The sequence below is a fragment of the Sinocyclocheilus grahami genome, unplaced genomic scaffold (genome assembly GCF_001515645.1).
Source record: "Sinocyclocheilus grahami isolate Dianchi unplaced genomic scaffold, SAMN03320097.WGS_v1.1 scaffold340.1, whole genome shotgun sequence".
Taxonomy (NCBI): domain Eukaryota; kingdom Metazoa; phylum Chordata; class Actinopteri; order Cypriniformes; family Cyprinidae; genus Sinocyclocheilus; species Sinocyclocheilus grahami.
Genome location: NW_015505519.1, coordinates 983619 through 1006182, shown reverse-complemented (window position 1 = coordinate 1006182; position 22564 = coordinate 983619). Strand labels below are relative to the sequence as shown.

The following is a 22564-nucleotide window of genomic DNA, read 5'->3' as shown; positions in this document are numbered from 1 at the left end:
TTCAATTCAGTTATATGACTTTAGAAGACTTGGAATATAGCACAAAAGTCGCTTTTGATGCTTACATGGTGCTCTTATATTATTTTTTAAGCTTCAGTCTCATTTACTGCTCTGAAAAGTGCAACCAGTTAAATTCATAAATTCTTATTTTGTGAAAAAAGTATCACAATTTCCACAAAAATATTAAGCAGCGCAACTGTTTATAATATTGAATTTTTTTTAATTAAATAAATGCAGCCTTGGTGAGCACTTGGTGAACGTCTCTTTTTTTAATAATAATAATAATTAGGGCTGCACAATTAATCGAATTTCTAATCGCGATTACAATTATAGATGCCACAATTATGTAATCGTTCAAAGCGGCAATTAATCGTTCAAAGTCCACTTATGTTATTCTGCACGCTTAAGATAAGTTTTTTCTTTCTGCATGTAATCTTAAGGGTTTTTCCATTGTTTTAGTTTTAGTATAACATTATAATACCGTTCATATTTTTGCCATTTGAGGCTTAATACTATAGAAAAGCACTAAAAGTTTTTCAGTTAGAGTGTTTTCAGTTTGTTTATTTTCATATAAAAATACGGTATGCAGTTGCATCAAACAATGGTATAAACATCATTCAATGTAAATTGTGATAATCGTAATTAATAATCGCAATTACAATTTCAAGGGAATAATCAACAATTATGATTTTTGTCATAAGTGTAATTTCCCCTCTCTGCTGTCTTTGACATCACAGCTCAAAATAGTTATTTGTGAGGAGTTTGGGATTCAAAGCCAATCAAACATAGTCATGTCATTTTCTGCATCTCAAGAGTGATTAGTCAAATAACATTTACAGCTCAGGTGATTAATTCAAGTACTTCAGTGGCTCTGATGATAATTCCTTAGGAATATTATTTTATAATTACTTGCGCTAATGTATTCAATTGACAGGCCTACATTTAATGCTCAAAAAACGTTAGTGGATTATGCTAATCTGTTTGGCTTTTAGTAAGTGAATAGAAAAGCACAGACAAAAACCTCTTCCTGTCACTTCAGGAACTCGAAGCAGAAATGAGCTGTTTTCTGTGGTTTGTCAAGCTAGCCTATTTGTACTTATGTTATGGTTACACTGATTTTTGCTTACTTCTGAGATTCCTTGATGGTGCCAACCAGTGATCAAACATTCATTTGCCCTTAAAATACTAGCAACCTGACTCATTCTGGTTCCTCATGTCTGATGATTTGACAACATTCATGCAGCTTCATCTAGGTGTGCTTTTCCCAGACGTAGAACTAAAGGCAAAGGCAGAGGGTCTTCAGCGATTGCAAAGAAAAGCATCATCACTTTGTGAAGCTCGAGTGAATTATTCAGCAGTGCTGTGTGTTTTCCCACAGAACACCATTGGGTGTATTCATTGTGAATGCCACAATGTCGAACATGTGCACTGTAACGCACATGCATGAGAGCGCTTAACGTAAATGCTGCGCTAATTCCTTGTAGGCATATTACAGACAAGATTGCATCCATTTACAAAAGTGCATGCATATGTTGTAGAGAAGGCTTTTCTCTGCAGTGCTGCTACCCTCCTACACACACAGCATCAGGCACTTGATGTTGAAGAGCATGGCATCTACACAGTGTGTTATTTACAGAAGAACATTCAGTCCACCTAGAATTTGATGAAGTAGATGGGTAGGTTCTCACCTTTTGTCTCATTCCAAACCTCCTAGTCATTCCTTCCTCCATGCAATTACAATTAATGGGGCACTGTAGCTTTCAGACTTTAAAAAGGATGTAATAGAAGTCTGTGTAGTTCTTTTTAGAAAAATGATGGCATCTATATTCTGTATAGAGCTTTATGATGGGAACAGATGAAAAGTCACTATTTGTTGAAAACAAATCATTCTTCTAGCCTGATTGATACTACTCAGACACTAAATGTATTTATTTATTTATTTGACATTTTATTAATTTTTTTATTTTCATAAATAATAAAAAGTTATTGTTCACTCACTGAAAACAGACTGTTCAGTCCTATCTGATCATTATACATACACTACATTTATTTATTTATAAAATATTTTATTAAGTTTTATTATTTTCATAATTTAAAATTTCAGTTATTCATTGAAACTAAATGTTCTTGCAGCCTTGTCTGATTAATTCTACACATATGCTTTATTTATTTATTCATTCTTTCATATATTTAATTCTTATTATTTTAATACTTTTTATTATTTCCATATGTTAAAATTGAAGTTGTTATTAGTTGAAAACAAATGGCTCTAGTCTGAGCAGATTGATGCTACATATGCTTTGTTTGTTACATTAAATTTTTTTCACAAGTTAAAATTTAGGCCGTTATTCTTTGAAAACAAATCATTCTTCTAGTCTGTTCTAATTGATACTACACATGCACTGCCATTTATTTACAATTTTATTTTATTATGTTTTATTATTTTCATATGTTGAAATTTAGGGGGCTAGGTTTTTTGGTAGAATTTTATAAATTAGGATTTTGTATGTATTTAGCTTATTGTGAGCTCAATTATAGTTATTGTTGATCATAACACATGTTTGAATAATATCCGAATTGTTTTTTTAAAGTTATTTTTATTGTGACTAATTTTGATAGCATTATCCATATATAGTGCAGTGCAAAAGATTGAGTCACTTTTTAAGATATTTTTAAAAACTAATGCCATAAATAATTTTTTTTTTTCATCAATTAACTACTTCTTCGTTAATTCTTATTCATCATTATATCCTTTTCTCTATTATAAGTGACGCAAATGGGTCAGTGATGAGTAATTGTTTTACACTCCCAGCAGTGTGCTGTGCTGACATCTAAACAGGAAGCTCTGGATGTCCATCCACAGTTTGTCATCCCAATCTCTGATACTACTGATGACTCATGACGTACGATTCACAGATGATGTTAAACAGCTGATGTTCCACCTCAGAGCAGCTCCATGCCCATCTATGTCTGGATGGCTTCCGCTCATTAGCGGAGACCCGCTCTCTTTAATTAGCGCTCTGTAATTGGTTACTGCTGTGCAGTCTTTTCTAGAACATGTGCTCCCAGCATCCTGCTTTCTGCAAGTCATAAGGAAAAGCCCCAGACCGTGATCACGGTAATCTGTTTTGCCACTTTAAATGCCGTCAGCCGTTTATCAGGCCCCGATTATCTTGAAACCTCCAGAGTTCATTCAGTGAAGAATTTGTCAGGCGGATTCAAACAGAAACTTATGAGTATGTGAATCTTTTTGACCACTCTGATCATTTCGTGAAGGAGTCATCATACTGACTCGACCCGAAAACCCAACCCGCGGTTGTTGTTTTTTTAGCAAATTCTTTTCCCATCTTATCAATTCAGTGAGTTAATTGAGTAATGAGTTAATCATACTGATTCAAACAATAAGTTGATGATTTATTTCTTCTATAACAGATTCAGGTGGTTCATTCAGTAAAGGATTCTGATTCAACCAGAAACTGATAAATTCGTGAGTGTTTTTGAATGATTCAGTACCGCTCTCATCATTTAGTGAAGGAGTCATCTTACTGACTCAAACTGAAAACTTGTGAGTTCTGGAGACTTTTTAGTAGATTCATTTCCATTCTGACAGCTGTGGCCAGTTAATTCAGTAAAGGGTTAATTATACTAATTAAAATGTTAACTCAGAAGTCTGTGAGTCTTTTTGGACGATTCATTACTTCTCTAACGGATTCAAAGTGTTCATGTAGTGAGGGATTTGTCAGACTGATTCAAACCGATAACTTTGTGAGTTTTTGAGGCTTTTTGAACGATTCCTTATTTCTCTTAACGGATTCAGGGAATTAATTTAGTGGTGGATTTGTCAGGCTGATTCAAACCGTCAACTTATGAGTTTGTGAGTATTTTTGGATGCTTCATTAGAAGAACTGGCACATGCATTGTATCACACTATTCTATTTGTTTGGCTATTTTGCATGCAGCCAACAAAGACATCATAATAAAAAGATGCGTTATGTTGGCATCATTTACGTTTTGTCTCATCACATTCAGTGAAGTCTGCATGTTTGATAAAATATATATTTTTTTGCTGTGGCACTGTAGATTTAATCCTATCTGTGTGGAAAATAAACTGCACATCGTCTGCATGAACGTAAAGGGTTAATTATACTAATTAAAATGTTAACTCAGAAGTCTGTGAGGCTTTTTGAACGATTCCTTATTTCTCTTAACGGATTCAGGGAATTAATTTAGTGGTGGATTTGTCAGGCTGATTCAAACCGTCAACTTATGAGTTTGTGAGTATTTTTGGATGCTTCATTAGAAGAACTGGCACATGCATTGTATCACACTATTCTATTTGTTTGGCTATTTTGCATGCAGCCAACAAAGACATCATAATAAAAAGATGCGTTATGTTGGCATCATTTACATTTGTCTCATCACATTCAGTGAAGTCTGCATGTTTGATAAAATATATATTTTTTTGCTGTGGCACTGTAGATTTAATCCTATCTGTGTGGAAAATAAACGGCACATCGTCTGCATGAAAAGATTGTGTTGCCACTTTTCATGTACAAAGTCACAGGCTGTGTTTACAGCTAAATTTAGTCTTTTACACTCTCTGACTTGTTGAAATAAGATGCCATCTTTTGGATCTGTCCCGCTCTGGGCAGGCTACTGTACTACAGCGCTGGGGTTCAAGGGTCACAAGTAGGGGTGCTCCGATTGATCGGCGGTCTCTAAAAGGCCGATCTCAAAAAAACGATCTCAAGCTGATGACGCTGCCGTGAGAGGTTTGGCATGACATACAGCGGCACCGTCTCAGTTTCTGTCCGGCACGGGTGAAATAATTATAATGCTGAAGGGGAGGTACTCACCTTCATATTTCTTCATTAAATAACTTAAAAAGTAATTTGAAAACCTTGTGTGAGACGTAATTTCACAAACAGCGTGAGAAATACGCAAATTTTCTCTCTCAAAATACGCAAATGGCTTCAAATCACCACATCGCGTCTGTCTATAAGCGAGCTGCATGCTGCACAGTTGACACAGGAATTGTCACTTGCATAATCGAGGCAGTGTCACATCGTCACTAAAGTTTATACAAGTAAAGTAAAGTTTTTGCATTACTTTTTAATTCTTACCAGTGTTTAGCGCTCTCCTGTAGACCGTGCGCTCATGCACACTTTCATTGCACACACATGATGCCAGGTTCACATTACTCTGTTTGCAGTGCGTGGTATGTGGTGCGTATTTTTTCCGCGCTCATGTTAACGAATTAAAGCATTCACACTGCACATGGCAGTGCGTTCAGGAGCGGTGCGTCTGCAGCGGTGCAGAGATCGTTTCACCACCGAGTCTATTTTTGCTGTGATACACACGCGGAATTAAAGTGACAGCACATTGTTTGCAGTACATATGAAAACGAAAATGTAGCAATTGCACCATAAATGCATATTATTAAAGTCTACTGTGTTTCACAGTCAACACACATGGCTTTTTGGCTAGGTTTAAAGGGAAAGAGCACTTTTAGATAAACAAGGCAATAATAGATGGCACACATGGAGGTAGGAAAACAAAGTTCTTTATGAACCGCAGGATTGCTTGTAATAAAGATTTAAATGCAAAAGGAAAGGCAGTAGAGCTGACTATTTCTGTCAATGGTAAGTTTGTGATAATGTAAGAAAAGTAGTTTAAATGTTTTGCCACTTGCTTGAGCAACTTAGTCTATAAATCTAGAATTAAATGCAAAAGTAAAAAGCATTGAATGATGTGTTGCTTATATTTATTGTGTTTAAACATGTCTGTGAAAGACTGTGTTACTGTACTGTGTAAAAAAATAATTGCAATGCTGAAAAAGCATTTTCAGTGACAATGTTTGGATTTAAAATCAAAATAATGGAATGATTATAATGTTGGAATAAATGTTGTGTTTGTGGTAAACAGCCACGGATCAGTAGCGGACTCCTGTGTGAAAGCTGCTTCCCCCCTCACAAGAGATACCTAAGAGGGGAATTTCCCCCATTTTCAAAAATGAAATTCAGGCCCTGAATAAATGTCTAAAAATCCTGATTGAAGTATCACTATAAATAGTTATAAATTATAAAAAGAAGGCTTTAAAAATATCGGTGATCGGTATCGGCAGATACTGCTTTCTGCGATCGGTGATCGGCCTCAAAAATCATGATCGGAGCACCCCTAGTCACAAGCGTCCACTTTGATGTCAGCTCAGGTTATCCTGCGTCTTTAATGTGCCTGACCGTGTCCACATGTTCAGATAGATGAGAAAGCATGTGAATAGTGTTTGTACTAGTGCTTTAGTATAGATTGCTGGTTTAGAACATTGCTGGCTGACTAAGAGCCTAATTAGCCCTGCACTCAGAGGGGTGTATTGATTTTTGGTAGTTTCTTTTTTGTGCAATGACTGCTGACTATTGAACTCTGTGAAACGGACGCAAAACTTTTTGTACCTTTGACTGTTTCTCATGTTTTCAGTCTTTTCGATTGTGACTGCACGTGTCAGTGTGACGTACATACTAGACTCTTGAAAATAATCGGTGCGTGTTTGGAGGTGAAAGAGTCTGGCTTAAATGCTAAAGTGTTTTTGGAAGGCTCAGGAGAGCTAATGTATGGAAATATGGTGATAATGTAAAGAGAGAATGATGGAACAGAAATTTAAATGGAATTACAAGGCATTCTCAATTCAGTTTTGGTGCACAAGCCTTTTAGCTTTATAGGAAATTGAATAGAAATGGTAAAAGTGAGCTTTTTTTTCATTGAATTGAACAGCAAGTGTACTATAACTTTTCTAAATGCTCCTTCATGCATTTTTGCCTGGTGAGCAATAAAACAAAATTCCCATAGATTCTCATTAAAGGGAGGAACTTCAGCCATATTTAGAGGCCATTGAAAAGTTTGGGGTCTGTAAGGTTTTTAAAAGTCTCTTATGCTTAGCAAAGCGGCATTTATTTGATCAAAAATACAGTAAAAACAGTAATATTGTGAAACATTATTATCATTTAAAATAACTGTTTTCTGTGTTAATATATTTATAAATGCAATATATTTCTTTGATGGCAGTGTTAATTTTCAGCAGTGTGAATTTAATATCATTGAGATACTATTTTAGTTTTGTTAATATTTTGAATTATTTGTTATTAATCTAACTTATTAGATTAGTTATTTTATATTTTCTGTTATAGTAATTTTGTTGTGCATTTGTATTATTTTTGTTTTTAAGTATGTCTATAGTTTATTAATTTTTATTTCAATTAGAGTTATTTTAGTACATCAAGTTAAACTAAATGGAAAATTGGAAAGTTGCCTTGCAAACTAGTTGAAATAAAGTGTGATTTTTATATTTTACTAAATGTAAAATTAATTACATTTATTATTACATTTATTTATATTTCAAGTAACAGCAATAATTTTAGTTAACTATAATAACCCTTATTTTCAGTTTCATAGTCTTCAATGTCAAATGATCCCTCAGAAATCATTCTAATATCCCGATTTGCTGTTCAAAAACATTTACTGTTATTATCATGTTATTATATATATTATGCTGAAAACATTTAATATATTTGTGAAAAAGGCATGTTACCTTTTTATTCAGAATTCCTTAATTAACAGAGATATCAAAAGAACCGTAATAACGTCTTTCAAAAAAAAAATATATAAAATTGGCCCCAAACTTTTGAAAAGTAGACTTTTGCACACCACTTGATTTTTTTCTCAGTAAAAATGCAGCCCATCCTCTAATTTAGCTTTTTCTGTCTTCTCTTTCAGCTCTTCAGGGAAGTAAGAATAATGAAGATTCTAAATCATCCAAATATTGGTAAGTTGTCCTTCAGTAATCTGTTTTTAGAAGCGCTCTCTCTCTCTCTCTCTCTCTCTCTCTCTCTCTCTCTCTCTCTCTCTCTCTCTGTGGAGATGTTTGGGAATGTAGCACACAAAGCGGACCGTAGTGGAGGCCTCTCTAATCCCCTGTGCAGGAACTCCCTCTGCTTTTCCCAGAGCCGCCACACCGCTCCTATTCAGATGGCCGAGCGGCTTCTCCCGGCAGCACAAAAGCACTCCTGTATGCCTCTGTGTGTTCCATTGTTGAGCATCCATCATCTGACGGCCTGCACATGTCTCTCCTCATCCCCTCCCCCCAACCCCACACCCCCGTCTCATGATGTCATCTCTGTGTGGCCTCTGGCCCCTCACTCACCCCAATACCTTAATCGGCCCTCAGCGACCCCCATCTGCCATTCCCGAACAATCCTTATTTGTCCGGGAGAGCAGAATGAGTTTGTCTGTTTTGTTTTGCTGAGCAGGTGTTTGTGTTCATGAGAGACCCTTGTTTTCTATTATAAAGTATGTAGTTCTAGTTCTGGATGCTGATTGGTCAGTGATGACACTATGAAATTGCACAAGGGTTTTCAAACTTTTTGATGACAAAGACCCCTAAATAATATGATGATCCCCTTATGAGGGACTACCTTCTTAAAATATAAAAGCCGCTATATGCACTAATGTTCAAAATTTTAAGGTCAGTAAGATTTTTGGTTTTACTTTTATTTAAGCAAAGATGCATTAAGTTGATCAAAAATAGTTCCAACTTTTATTTTGTTTCAAATAAATGCAGTTTCCACAAAATATAAGCTGCATAACTGTTGATAAAAATGAGGATAATAATGAGGAATGTTTCTTGAGCAGCAAATCAGCATATTAGAATGATTTCTGAAGGATCATGTGACACTGAAGACTGAAGTAATAATGCTTTGCCGTCATAGGAATAAATCACATTTTAAAATGTGACTATGGACCACAAAACCAATTTTCCAATTAACCAAGGGTCAAAATTGAGATTTATACATAATCTGAAAGCTGAATAAATAAGCTTTCCATTGATGTATGTTGTTAGGATAGGACCATATTTGTCTGAGATACAACTATTTGAAGATCTATAATCTGAGGGTGCAAACAAATCAAAATATTGAGAAAATCGCCTTTGTCCAAATGAAGTTCTTAGCAATGCATATTACTAATCAAAAATTAAGTTTTGATATATTTACGGTAGGAAATTTACAAAATATCTTCATGGAACATGATCTTTACTTAATATCCTAATGATTTTTGGCCTGAAAGAAAAATTTATAATTTGACTCATAGAATGTTTGTTTGGCTATTGCTACAAATATACCCCAGCGACTTAAGACTGCTTTTGTGCTCCAGGGTCACATATATTCAAACAGAAAGCAGTTATTTTAAATTTTAATTAATATAATTAATAGTTCACAATATTACTGTTTTGATTGTTTTTTTTTTTGGATCAAATAAATGCAGCCTTTGTAAGCAAAAGAGTCTTGTTTTAAAAACATTCTCACAGACTGCAAACTTTTGAACGATAGTGTATAAATAAACTTTATTAATTTTGAGCATGCAGAATGCCAAGCCATGCAACCTTTAAGTGTGTACAAATTTGTATTTGAATGGAAGATGGAAGTTTTGAATCATGTTTTATTAATCATTTGTTCAAAATCTTGTGTATAGTGTTTGTAGGAGTGAGAGAACTTTGTTTGGCAGTACATTTGATCAAATGTATTTTCAAAAAACAGGATTTAGCTAAATATCTATTTCACTACACAAAAGACAGTGTGAAGACTTCTGAGAACACTTATGAGTAATGACCAAAACAATGTAACAGTACAAATTGTTTCTTTTAGTCACTGAAAAACAGTGTCCAAATGAAGTGATTTGTTTAAATGAATCAGACTTCCCAGCACTATTGTTTTCAGTACGTCTGGACTGTGTGTGTTTGTGTTGCGTTAGCCATGTCTGTTCCATTGGCACATTATGCATGTTTCACATGAATGACTGAACCAGTGAAAGTGTTTGATGCATCGTCGTGAAGGTAATGTGTTAACGGCGAGTAGGAGGAAAGGTAATTGCAAACACCCAGCTACGGCCCACACACTTCCTAGCCTTTCTCCTTCATTCAGAATTTACCTCCGTCAGCCTCCTCAAATAACCTCTGAAAGCCAGCCTTTCTCCTTGCTCGCCCCTCGTTCAATTGTCTTTCATCTGCACTCATTATTTCAGAGAATAGAGCATCTTTCCAGGAATCAGGAATCTGGTGTGTCGTCATGACAACGCTCGCTTCCGCTTCCACATGCGATGCCCTTTGCAATTATTTGTGTGGCGGCACACACTCAGGCATCGTCTACTCCATAAGAGTACAGCGTCTGGTCACACGCTATCACTGCCCCAGAGATGACCTACTTTTTGTCCTTTTCTCACAAATGAGGGGAAAAGGCGGAGTGGATTGCTAGAAGAGGATGTGGGTGGCGTTGATGTGGATCTGGTTGTGTCAAACACGGAGCCTGGCACATTCAGGGCAGCGCTAAAAGAAAGTTTTGTCATTATGCATTGTTGTTTCCAACCTGTATGCTGTTATTTTTGGTCTGTGGACAAATTTCTGTGGAAATATTTGAAAAGTCATTATGCAGCTCTTGTAATGTATCGAGAATGTCTGTCAAGCTCAAAACAAACGAACAAACAAAACACACTTTTTTTAACTATATAAGCCTTTTGATAGTTAATGTGAGAAAAGGCTGAATTAAAGCCTTTATTCACTGATATTCTTAAAAAGTCTTAAAGTATTAAGTCAAGTCAAGTCAAGTCAAGTCACCTTTATTTATATAGCGCTTTTAACAATACAGATTGTGACAAAGCAACTGAACAGCATTAATTAGGAAAATAGTGTCAATAATGCAAAATGACAATAGTAAACACTCATTTTTCAGTTAAAGACAGTTCATCATTGAATTCAGTGATGTCAACATCCAGCTTAGTTCAGTTTAAATAATATCTTTGCAATTATGTCAACGATAACGCTGGAAATGAAGTGTCCCCAACTAAGCAAGCCAGAGGCGACAGCGGCAAGGAACCAAAACTCCATCAGTGACAGAATGGAGAAAAAACCTTGGGAGAAACCAGGCTCAGTCGGGGGGCCAGTTCTCCTCTGACCAGACGAACCAGCAGTACAGAAAAATCAATATAAGACGTAATAAAACAGACGATGAATAATATTAACAGCAATTATTATATGATGCAATCAAACTTATAGCAAAATGTGGTAGTTCTGTAAGTTGTTTCAGGGTTGGCATCATCTGAGGTCCTCTGAGGGGTTGCATCATCTCTTCTCAGGTGTTCTGGATCCAGACTGAAGCTTGTGTAAATCCTAGTTACCACGGGATGTTAATCCCGTGGCAAAAGACAGAGAAACAAATACAAACATAATTAGCGTAGCTCCTGTTCCAACCAAGCAAAAATGATTTGTTTAACCCAAACTAACGAATAATAATGTGCATTTGATTAGATATAACTGCAGTAAAAGATTATGACTGCAGTAAAAGATTATGAGATGCATTATTTGAATGCTTGGCCAAAGAGATGTGTCTTTAATCTAGATTTAAACAGAGAGAGAGTGTCTGAACCCCGAACGGTATCAGGAAGGCTATTCCAGAGTTTGGGAGCCAAATGCGAAAAAGCTCTACCTCCTTTAGTGGACTTTGCTATCCTAGGTACTACCAAAAGTCCAGAGTTTTGCGACCTTAGGGAGCGTGATGGATTGTAGCGTGGTAGAAGACTAGTTAGGTATGCAGGAGCTAACCCATTAAGGGCCTTATAGGCAAGTAATAATATTTTGTAACTGATATGGAACTTAATAGGTAGCCAGTGCAGAGACTGTAAAATTGGGGTAATATGATCATATTTTCTTGACCTGGTAAGTACTCTAGCCGCTGCATTTTGGACTATCTGTAGCTTGTTTATTGAAGATGCAGGACAACCACCTAGCAGTGCATTACAGTAGTCCAGTCTAGAGGTCATGAATGCATGAACTAGCTTTTCTGCATCAGAAACAGGTATCATGTTTCGTAACTTGGCAATGTTTCTAAGATGGAAGAATGCCGTTTTTGTAACATGGGAAATATGGTTTTCAAAAGACAAGTTGCTATCTAATATAACACCCAGATTTTTGACTGTAGAGGAGGTAACCGTGCTTCCGTCTAGTTGCAAATTGTAATCCACGAGATTCGGCGTACTGTCTTTTGGTCCAATAAGTAATATCTCTGTCTTATCCGAATTTAATAGGAGAAAATTATTGGTCATCCATTCTTTTACATTTTTAACACACTCCGTTAGCTTAGATAATTTAGAAGTTTCATCTGGTCTTGTTGAGATATATAGTTGAGTATCATCGGCATAACAGTGGAAACTAATCCCGTATTTCCTAATAATATTACCAAGTGGCAACATGTATATCGAAAATAGCAGAGGACCTAGGACAGATCCTTGTGGCACTCCATGTTTTACTGGTGATAATTGAGATGACTCCCCATTTAAATGAACAATGTGGTAGCGATCGGACAGGTAGGATCTAAACCATCTTAAAGCCTGCCCTTGGATACCTGTATAGTTTTGTAATCGATCTATCAGTATGTCATGATCTATAGTATCGAATGTATTAAGCAGCTACAAGACAAATCACATTAATACAAACTTTTTTATATGATGCAAAAAATATTTAAAAATCAGACAAAAAGCTTTAATGACGGAAAGAACTACGGTACCATGATGCTTTGCATTTGTATGTTTGTGTATACAGCTTTTTAATTGATACATTCCGTAATAATTAGTCATGTAAATGACAAATGATCAATTTCGTAGTAATGCAGTTTTCACCAGGAATTCTACTATTAAACACAATTATTTCCAACAATTCTATATAGTGTAATATTAAATATATTTAAGTATAATATTTTATTTTTATATTTAGTATAGTATTCTCTCTCTCTATATATATATATATATATATATATATACAGTATATGTGTGTGTGTGTGTGTGTGTGTGTGTGTGTATGTATATATATTAATTTTCAGTCTGTTTTTCACACAGAGCTATCACATGACTTTAGAATACTTAAAATATAGTCATGTAGATTGCTGTAATAGCGCTTTTTTGTGTTGTTGATTTGTCCGTTTCATAGCTTGACACACATGAGCAGAGATGATCATTATGAGCTGCCATTAACTTGCAAGAGTTGTATAATAATTATTCAGAGAATTCATTTTTTTGTTCCATCAAAGAATTTGGAACGTTAGGCTGAGTAAATAATGACACAATTTAAATGTTTAGGCGCACCACACCTTTAAGATGATGGCAGAAGCATATTAGCCTGACAGATTTATGATGACCTATTTTCCGAATAGATGAGATTTTGTTAACAGCTCACAAAAGCTTTAGTGTGTGTTTGTGTGTCTCTGAACATGAACATCATCACAGAAGCAGAGCTGACATTTATGCTGTTACTAAATTTAGCATACATGTTGGGAGAACACGTTTGATGCTGTGTGTCGTCGGGTAGTGTTACTTAAATCTGGCCCGTCACTCACATCTCAAACAGCTTTCAGTAATGTTTTCCTGGAGACACGGCGCATGTCTGTGCAGTTGTAGGTCAACAGGGAAGAGCTCTGCAGGCACTCTGTGAGTTGAATTACATTTCAGCTCATTTAGATGCTTTAAGAGTACGGCTGGAGAAACAGTGATTAGGATGCTGAATCAAATGGTTTTAGAAAATACTTTACTTTCGAAGAAATGCCCAGGTAATATTACATCCCGAAATCAAAAGAATAAAGATAGCACCAATTAGTTATTTCATTATAGGTATTATGAACTAACAATGTGCAGTAGTTTATCTGCACTTATTAATCTAGGTCAATGTTCATTTCTACTTTTACACATTTTTAGCATTGCAAACTGTATAAATAACAACATGAGTATAACAGTGAACAATATTATATTTTTTTCTAAAAAAAATAACATGACCGTTAAATGTTTTTTTTTTTGCAATAAATAAATTTTATTCAGCAGGGATGCATTAAATTGGTCAAAAGTGTCTATAAAGACGTCTATAAAATGTAATTCCCTATTTCAAATAAATGCTGTTCTTATGAACATTCTATTTGTTTCCACCAACTGTTTTCAACACTGATAATAAGAAATATGACACTGAAGACTAAAGTAATGGTTCCTGAAAATTCAGGAATAAATTCTAGAATAAATTACATTTTAGAATATAATAAAATAGAAAAAAGTTATTTTAAATGGTAATAATATTTCACAGTATTACAGTTTTACTGTATTTTTGATCAATTTAAAGCAACATATATATTTTTTATTACAACAAAAATGCAAAACGCTTTGTTATTAGATAACAATGTCTATATAAAAAGTGTATAATAATGTTTTGGTGTGTGTGTGTGTGTGTGTGTGTGTGTGTCGTAAAAAAAAAATTTCAGGTTCAAAAATAAAATTTGTTCTCTGATTGACCAATTTGCTGTTTAAAACTCATATGTCTGCATGTATAATTCAGTTTAGACAGTTTGCAACAATGTTTAGCATCCGTGGTATTAAAATGATTGCTTGCAAGACTCTCCCAGACTGAACTAGACTTGAGAGAGTTATAAGTAAGGGTGCCGACACAGCCTCTGGCCGTGTTGCCAGATCCAGCTATTATAGGCATATTTTGACTTGTCTTTTCCACTTAATTTGACACTTTAGAAAGTTAATAAAGTGGGAAGTTTCAGTTTAGGCAGCAATATCTTTATCTTATCTTATTTGCAAAATAAATTTGAAATAACTTCGGTTTATTTATTTTTTATTTTTCCGTTTTTATAGCAATATCTGGCAACACTGCATTGCCGGCACTTAAACTGACAGTAATCAAAAAAGCCCATGGACAGGTTATTGCTGACAGGATAGCACATTCGGCAAGGGAAACGCAAAAAATATCATGATATTATCTGTCAGGAACATTATCAATGCTGCCAAAAACAGTAGTATTTTACATTAGTACACAGATCTCTAGAACAAGTAGGCTACGGAATGAATTGAAGTCTATGCTATGTCATTCAGTATAGTAGTTACATTTTCGCAAATCATGTTAAAAACATTCATAAGAGCACTAGACAAAGTTATCATCTATATAGCAATGATTATTAATGAAAACTAAAACGGTAATATGTATTGTTGCATGATTAATAAACAACTGATAAAATCATCCACCCATAACGTATAGTAAAATATTAACAAATTTTGATGCAATAAATATGGTATAATTTAACAGTGTTCATCTGTCCAAGAGAACAGAGAAAACATCTTTCACAGACATCTACATCTCTGTCTCTTTTAAAGTGTTAGTGTATATGAGTTGTATTTGTAGGGGTTATATTATAGCACAGACCTCACTAATTTTCAAACTCTGGCTACGGCCATGTTGTGAAGTGCATTGTAACATTATAATTGTGAGAGAAAAAAAGTTATGGCAGTGAGTTAATTAGTACAGAAGACTTCATGTCCGTAACCAAAAGCTTTTACTTTTGTGTTTTGCTGCATCCATGATGACAGACAACTTGTCATATCAGCCTGCAATACAAGCAAAGATTAATTTGGTGCATTCGAGTCGGTACAATAAAACCAGCAGGATAATGATAATTGATTTTCATGTTTCCTTTTTTCTGTCTCTTTCTACAGTAAAGCTGTTTGAGGTCATAGAAACAGAGAAGACACTTTATCTGGTGATGGAGTACGCCAGTGGTGGTGCGTTTGATGAAGCTAATGTGACACTGACTGCTTATGAGCTCCATATTATGTTATGTAATCTTGTGCAATGGTCTGTAAATCTGTATAATGAAGCATATGAAACCAAGAGCGCTATATGATTCACCATGTGCGTCTCTTCTCTCCACAGGGGAGGTGTTTGACTACCTCGTAGCGCATGGACGAATGAAGGAGAAGGAGGCCAGAGCTAAATTTAGACAGGTACAGTACTGCAGTGTACTCGATACAGCCCTGTCCCGCCCTCTCGCTCTCACCCGGGCCGCCCTGCCCATTCGCACGCCTCCTGGTTGCATTGGAAACAGCAAGCTGTGAACTGCAATTGGGCGACGCTTGTGTGATTGGCAGTCGATGGTTCCTGTGGCAGCCGCGTGAAGGGTTTCCCAGTGGGCCGAATGTGGCCCATATACATGACTTTTGGTTTGGGGTCATAAACTAAATACTGTTTGAACAGTTTAGGAACCTCTTGTGGAACACCACAAGTCCTCGTCAAAATTCATTTGCTGACATCGCAGCAGCAGTGCGCTGTAATGAGCTTTATGCCAAATCTCAGAATCTGGGAGTGTTTGAAATAGCATAATGCATTTTTTCAGTATGTTTACTGTGCAGATATTAGACAACAACAATGCATTGCACTCAATTGTGCAAACAAATGTATCTATATTAACCACTATCTCTTTCTTATTTGACCAGACTTCCAAAAGTTAAGCCATTTTTACACAAAAATAAGTTTAGATTTTTTTTTTTTCAAATAAATAACTATATGTGTCCATGATAATAACCTGATGCCCTCGTCAAAATTCATTTGCTGACATCGCAGCAGCAGTGCGCTGTAATGAGCTTTATGCCAAATCTCAGAATCTGGGAGTGTTTGAAATAGCATAATGCATTTTTTCAGTATGTTTACTGTGCAGATATTAGACAACAACAATGCATTGCACTCAATTGTGCAAACAAATGTATCTATATTAACCACTATCTCTTTCTTATTTGACCAGACTTCCAAAAGTTAAGCCATTTTTACACAAAAATAAGTTTAGATTTTTTTTTTTCAAATAAATAACTATATGTGTCCATGATAATAACCTGATGCTATTTTATTTTATTTTATTTTTACCTACTGTGCAGTAAGCAGGATGCTGGTATTCCATCCCAGTAATATTTTAGTAGCAGTGAAATACTATTATAGTTTTTGTTAGTATTTTGAATGAGTTTAGGTGAAGTTTTTGTAATTTTGTTGCATGTTTTGGGCATTTTTGTTTAAAATGTTTATAGAATTTTTTATTATGTTTTATTTTATGTAGTTAATTTATTAATTTATTTAGTTTATTTAATTTAAAGTGAAATGGAGTGAAATTCTGATTTTAATTTTAGATTTTTTTTTACAGATTTTAAATCTGTAGATTTAAAAAATGGCGTTGTTGACAAATGTTTAAAATAATTTTTTTAATAATATTTTAATTTAATAATTAAAAAGAATAATGAGAAATCATTTAAAATCATAGTTTTAAATGATGCTAGACACATCGGTGTCCTAGATTATTTAAGAATATTTAAGTTATTTTGTTCTACCTAAAGGTGAGCATGTTTCATTATGACCACCGTGTTAAGATCACTTGACCAGCCGAATGCTACTCCATTAATCTTAAAAATCCCTCTATTATCATAAGCGAAATATAATAAAATGAATCATGAGTGACAAATACAGACAAATACAGACAGAGACAAATACATACAGATACAGACCATAAACTTTTACTGTTGCTTGATGCTGCATTTACGCCAGAGGTGTTGAGTGGAGTGAGAGAGCTCTAATGAGACAGCCACCCGCTGACAGCATCATTTGCTCCTTTTAATTACCCGAAGACCCCTTTCAACCTCCCTCCATCCCACTGCGACCCATCGGTCTAATGGACGAGGACGGTGGGTTTGCCCGCAGCTGATGCAGACATCTGTTTTCATAGCAGTGGGGTCTCCCTCCCCTCCTCCTCTCCTCCGTCTGAGCCCTCTGCTGCTGCTGCTGCTGTGGAGACAGCTTATCTGGGTCAGGCATGAAGCACCGCTGAGATTTCTGAGCAGAGCAGAAAACCCACCAGATTCTTCCACCAGCCGGAGAAAGAAATGGAAATCTGTCCCCGTATCTGATGTCTGGGACACGGATAGAGCTGCATGAATATCAAACAGTATCCAGAATGTTGAGCATTTGAGAACGAGACGAGAAAATCCACAATTATTATGAGGTGTAATTTGAGAGGAATACACATTAACAATATAAAAAGAAATATGAAAAGTCGTATTTTATTAAAGTAATGTTTTTGGGGATCCGTAATTTGTACATGTTGCTTTATTAAATATTTTAGCTAGTTTAATAGGAGTGATCTCGGCCCCACTGCAGATTTCCTCTAAATCTGTGTAGAAAATACAGAAAAAGCCTGCAGATTTTGTCAGGATCTGTGTAATGGAATGCGGAAGCAAATGTTGTTCATTTTTGAATGCAATTATAGAAATAATGCATATTTGTCACTTATGATTACTTTTACTGCCAGAAGTGTCTAATGTGATAATCAAGATGATGTGAGGAGCGTTTAGTTGGTCATCTCTATGTAGCAGACAAGCTTACGCAAACGTTCAAGAATTTGGAGAATTCTTTCATTTCAATTCATTTTCAAAAAAGGAAACATACATGGATGAATCCTTTACAATACCAACTATCACATGCATTTAGAAAATAGATGGGGTGATTTATTTCATGTAGACATTTTGTGAAATAATTCTCTTATATCTTAGATTGATATATTTTTTAATTTGTTCCTGTGATGCAAAGCTGAATTTTCAGCATCGTTACGCCAGTCTTCAGTGTCACATGATCCTTCAGAAATCATTCTAATATGCTGATTTGAAGCTCAAGAAACATTTCTTATTATTATTGATGTTGAAAACAGTTGTGCTTCTTAACATATTTGTGGAAACCTTTTTTTATTATTATTATTATTTTTAGAATTCGTTTATTAAAATTCAGAAAAACAGCCTTTATTTAAAATAGATGTCTTAACTGTCAATTTTGATCAATTAAATCCATCCTTGCTCAATAGAAGTATTAATTTCTTTTCATACTCGTACTGAGCAGCATTCATTTAAAATAGAAACCTTTCTAATATGCTGATTTGCTGTTCAAGAAACATTTCTTATGATTTTTTTTTTTTACATTTTTACTCTATACATTTATTTCTTTGATGGATTATTTTAAAGTTTAAAAGAACAGCATTTATTTGAAATAGAAATCTTTTATCAAATTCGAAATATTTTACTGTCACTTTTGATCAATTTAATGTATCCTTGCTAAATAGTATTAATTTCGCCACCAAAAAAAAAAACACTGACCCCAAATTTTGAAATCGTAGTGCACATAAAATTTTGATTTGATACTGTATTCTGTATCAAAAATGAAAAAAGGAGGATCTTGCGCTTGATTCCATTCACATGAAACATGATTTCAAGTCAAGTCAATTCATCAATCAATTCTTGAAATTCATTTGCTTTGTATCCAAATACAAGGATAACATGCCGAGATACTAGCAATCTTCTTTTATTATTATTTATTATTAAGTGCAAAAAAGTGCTCAGTGCGAATTTCAAGAACTGAGATTTTTTGCTCTTTGATAGATTCTATACTATATTCTGTAACCGTAATCTCACACCCAGATTCTGATGGTTTGGAGCTCCAAGCGTCAGCTGTGCTGAGCAGTCAGTTTCAGCAAGTCTCTCTCGCCCCTCATTTATCATCCTGGACCATGTGTCAGAACCTCAGCACACATGCTCCCCCGTCCAATCAATGGCATTCTTGGAAAAAGCGATGATGCTAGTTAATGTAGTGTATTGGCTGTTGCACCACACCCTCAAATAAATGCAAAACAAAGAATTATTATAGTTTCATTATTTATTATAATTATTTTATTGTACTAACATTATAACATTTAATTCATATTTACATTTAAAATAATTAATATTTAATTAATTTATAATATTATATTAATATTAATTTTCACGTGATGAGATTATAAATTCCCTTTGCATTTCGTTAATCATTAATAAATGAAATATGCATGAAAAATAACTCTTTGTCTTACTCCTTCTCTTGTTTTCTCATGCAGGCAGAAAACCTACTGCTGGATGCAGATATGAACATTAAGATCGCTGACTTCGGTTTCAGTAATGAATTCACTATTGGGAACAAACTAGACACGTTTTGCGGCAGCCCTCCATATGCGGCCCCCGAGCTTTTCCAAGGCAAAAAGTATGATGGGCCTGAGGTAGATGTGTGGAGTCTGGGGGTCATACTCTACACGCTGGTCAGTGGATCACTACCCTTTGATGGACAGAATCTAAAGGTTAGTGTGCACAGCCCTGAAAGGTCACTTTTGCCCTCCTAAACTTTCACAGAGAGTCATACAACTGAGAAGCTGTGGATGTGTGTAGTGATTCATGAAAAATCCCGGGTGAAATCAGTGATTTATTAAAGCAATAAGCCATATGAGGTTATGCATTATAGTTGTTTAAAGGTGGGGTAAGCGATTTCTGGTAGCCAATGTTGACATTTGAAATCACCAAAACAAACACGCCCTTGCCCTAAAAGGGTCTCGCCCCTATTTTGATAGCTCCGCCCCACACATACGTACGCAACCCAGGCAACGATTAGTTCTGTGAAACAAAGCAAAACCAATGTTACACCGTGTCTACACCAGACGCGAGCGGCGCAGCGCGACAAAATACTATAGAACTCATTATAATCAGTGATGCTGTCTACACCATAGATATATATATATACATATCTTATGGTCTACACTGGATGCGGCACGACACAACACGACAAATCACCGACAGAAAACTGCTGCTGCGTTCTATTTATGACGTATTGACACAAATTTCAAATGATTTTCAACGGTCGCTTTGTCGCGTCCAGTGTACTAGACAGACTTTAGCTGTTGCGGCGCAGACACGGTGTTACTCACCTATCGAGAAGAAACAAAGCAACCTTGGCGTCCGATCGCAGGCCTTCCGCTCCTTGAGTTCTCTCCAGCACTGGAAAGCTGATCTGATATTTACACGGGTCCTGCTTCTTGCCTTATTGCCTTAAGCCTTCTTTTGTTCCGCAGACGTTTTCCTCTTTTGTTTTTTATCCGCCATCTCTATCTTTCTGTTGCTCGGCTCGGCTAATGTCCATCCTGTGCACTGAACGCTCTCTCCTCCACATCATGAGTAGACACGCCCCTTACTGCTGATTGGCTACAAGTTTGTTTTGCTATTCGGCCGAATCAGTTTTCTAAAGCGTTTTTGAAAAATCGCTTACCCCACCTTTAAGCAAAATGCAAAGGAGAATGGTAAAGTCACTGCATCCTGCAACCTCTCGCAGCTCATTAGGTTTATAAAATAGTGGTAACAGTCAATAAAGACACTAAATAAACAAGATGTGTGCCACAAGTGTGCATATATTTGACTTCAAATCTCATCTGATCAGATTTTACAGCCAGAATTACATTTTACCTGCAGGAGCTTCGTGAGCGGGTGTTGAGGGGCAAATATCGAATTCCCTTCTACATGTCGACTGATTGTGAGAACCTTCTGAAACGCTTCCTGGTGCTGAACCCTGTCAAACGGGGAACACTTGAGGTGAGAACATATAGGATAAACATAGCCTACAACTGAAGTATGTACTGGTCAGTGAAAAGAGGTGCTTTATTTTCAGAAAATGCTTGTGAAGCTCAGTAGTAGTTTTTTAAATATATAGTTGTTTTATTTATTTAAATTTTAAGTGGATTGTAATTGACTAAATAAATTTTTTTATCCAATTTATGTGATTTTTTTTATGGGCCACTTTATTATATATGAAATTATATACAAAAGAATAAAAAAATCTAGTCTGTAGTATAATGACAAAAATCAGCACGCATTAAATAATAATAATAAAATAATTTAATTATATGAAAATTGTACAATTAAAAGAATTTAATGTTTTAAATCGATTTAATTTAAATGTTGGTTAATGTTGTTTGTTTGATCACTTCTAAATTCTTCTATAAAATATTCTTCTAAAAATTCTAAAATAAATATTTGAAGTTTATGAAATAAAAAAAATAATAAAGACAGTGTTTAATTTAAATGATTATTTATAGTCATTTCCTAAAAACCAGAGAGAATAATAATTTGAACACTTTTTCTTATATAATCTTATATACTTATCTACATTAATTTGGGTAACAGGGTTGAATCGATGGATTCGCATATAAATAAAAATCTGATATGTTTAAAAAAAAGCTACTTCATATACTTATCATTAATTTTTTATGGTTTTATGGTTTATGGTTAATAAAACATTTTCAGTAGGTCTTACAAAAAAATAATTTATGCATCTAATGTTTTAAAAAAGAAATGTGACTCTAGAGTGTACAGTGTTCATAGAAGGTGCCACCTTGATTAATGAAAACACATAAACCTTTCTTCCACATTCCCAATAAAAACACACCCAAGCATGTCATCTCGTCTCTTTCCCTCTATTCTCCCTCCATCACAACCTTTAGCCTGAGTGCACACTTTCATCACAGCATGCTTTCTCTTCCCAATTCATTTAACGTGACACTCATTCCCAGACACACCCTTGTAGAGTTCCAGTGAAACAGCGCCTCCATTGTTTGGGGGCTTTATGTGCAGGTTATATACTGTTCACTTCACGGCCCATAATGCACATGCTGAATTATAGTCCTGTTACAAGAAACTCAGAATGAAATTACATCTGCTGATGAATAATTGAGAATTTGAGAGGCGCTGTGCACTCAAGTGTGTGTTATACCACTCACTAATATATATATATATATATATATATATATATATATATATATATATATATATATATACACAC

General features: G+C 35.1%; 1 protein-coding gene across 1 annotated transcript in view; it reads left to right on the top strand.

Moving 5' to 3' along the window:
- Positions 1–22564, top strand: part of LOC107603074 (MAP/microtubule affinity-regulating kinase 3-like) — a 70824-nt gene that overhangs the window by 24112 nt on the left and 24148 nt on the right. Inside the window, exons 4-8 of the mRNA XM_016295771.1 lie at positions 7768–7816; positions 15568–15633; positions 15785–15962; positions 19793–20039; positions 21199–21318. Coding sequence (XP_016151257.1) covers positions 7768–7816; positions 15568–15633; positions 15785–15962; positions 19793–20039; positions 21199–21318 — 660 coding nt within the window. The remainder of the gene's footprint in view (positions 1–7767; positions 7817–15567; positions 15634–15784; positions 15963–19792; positions 20040–21198; positions 21319–22564) is intronic.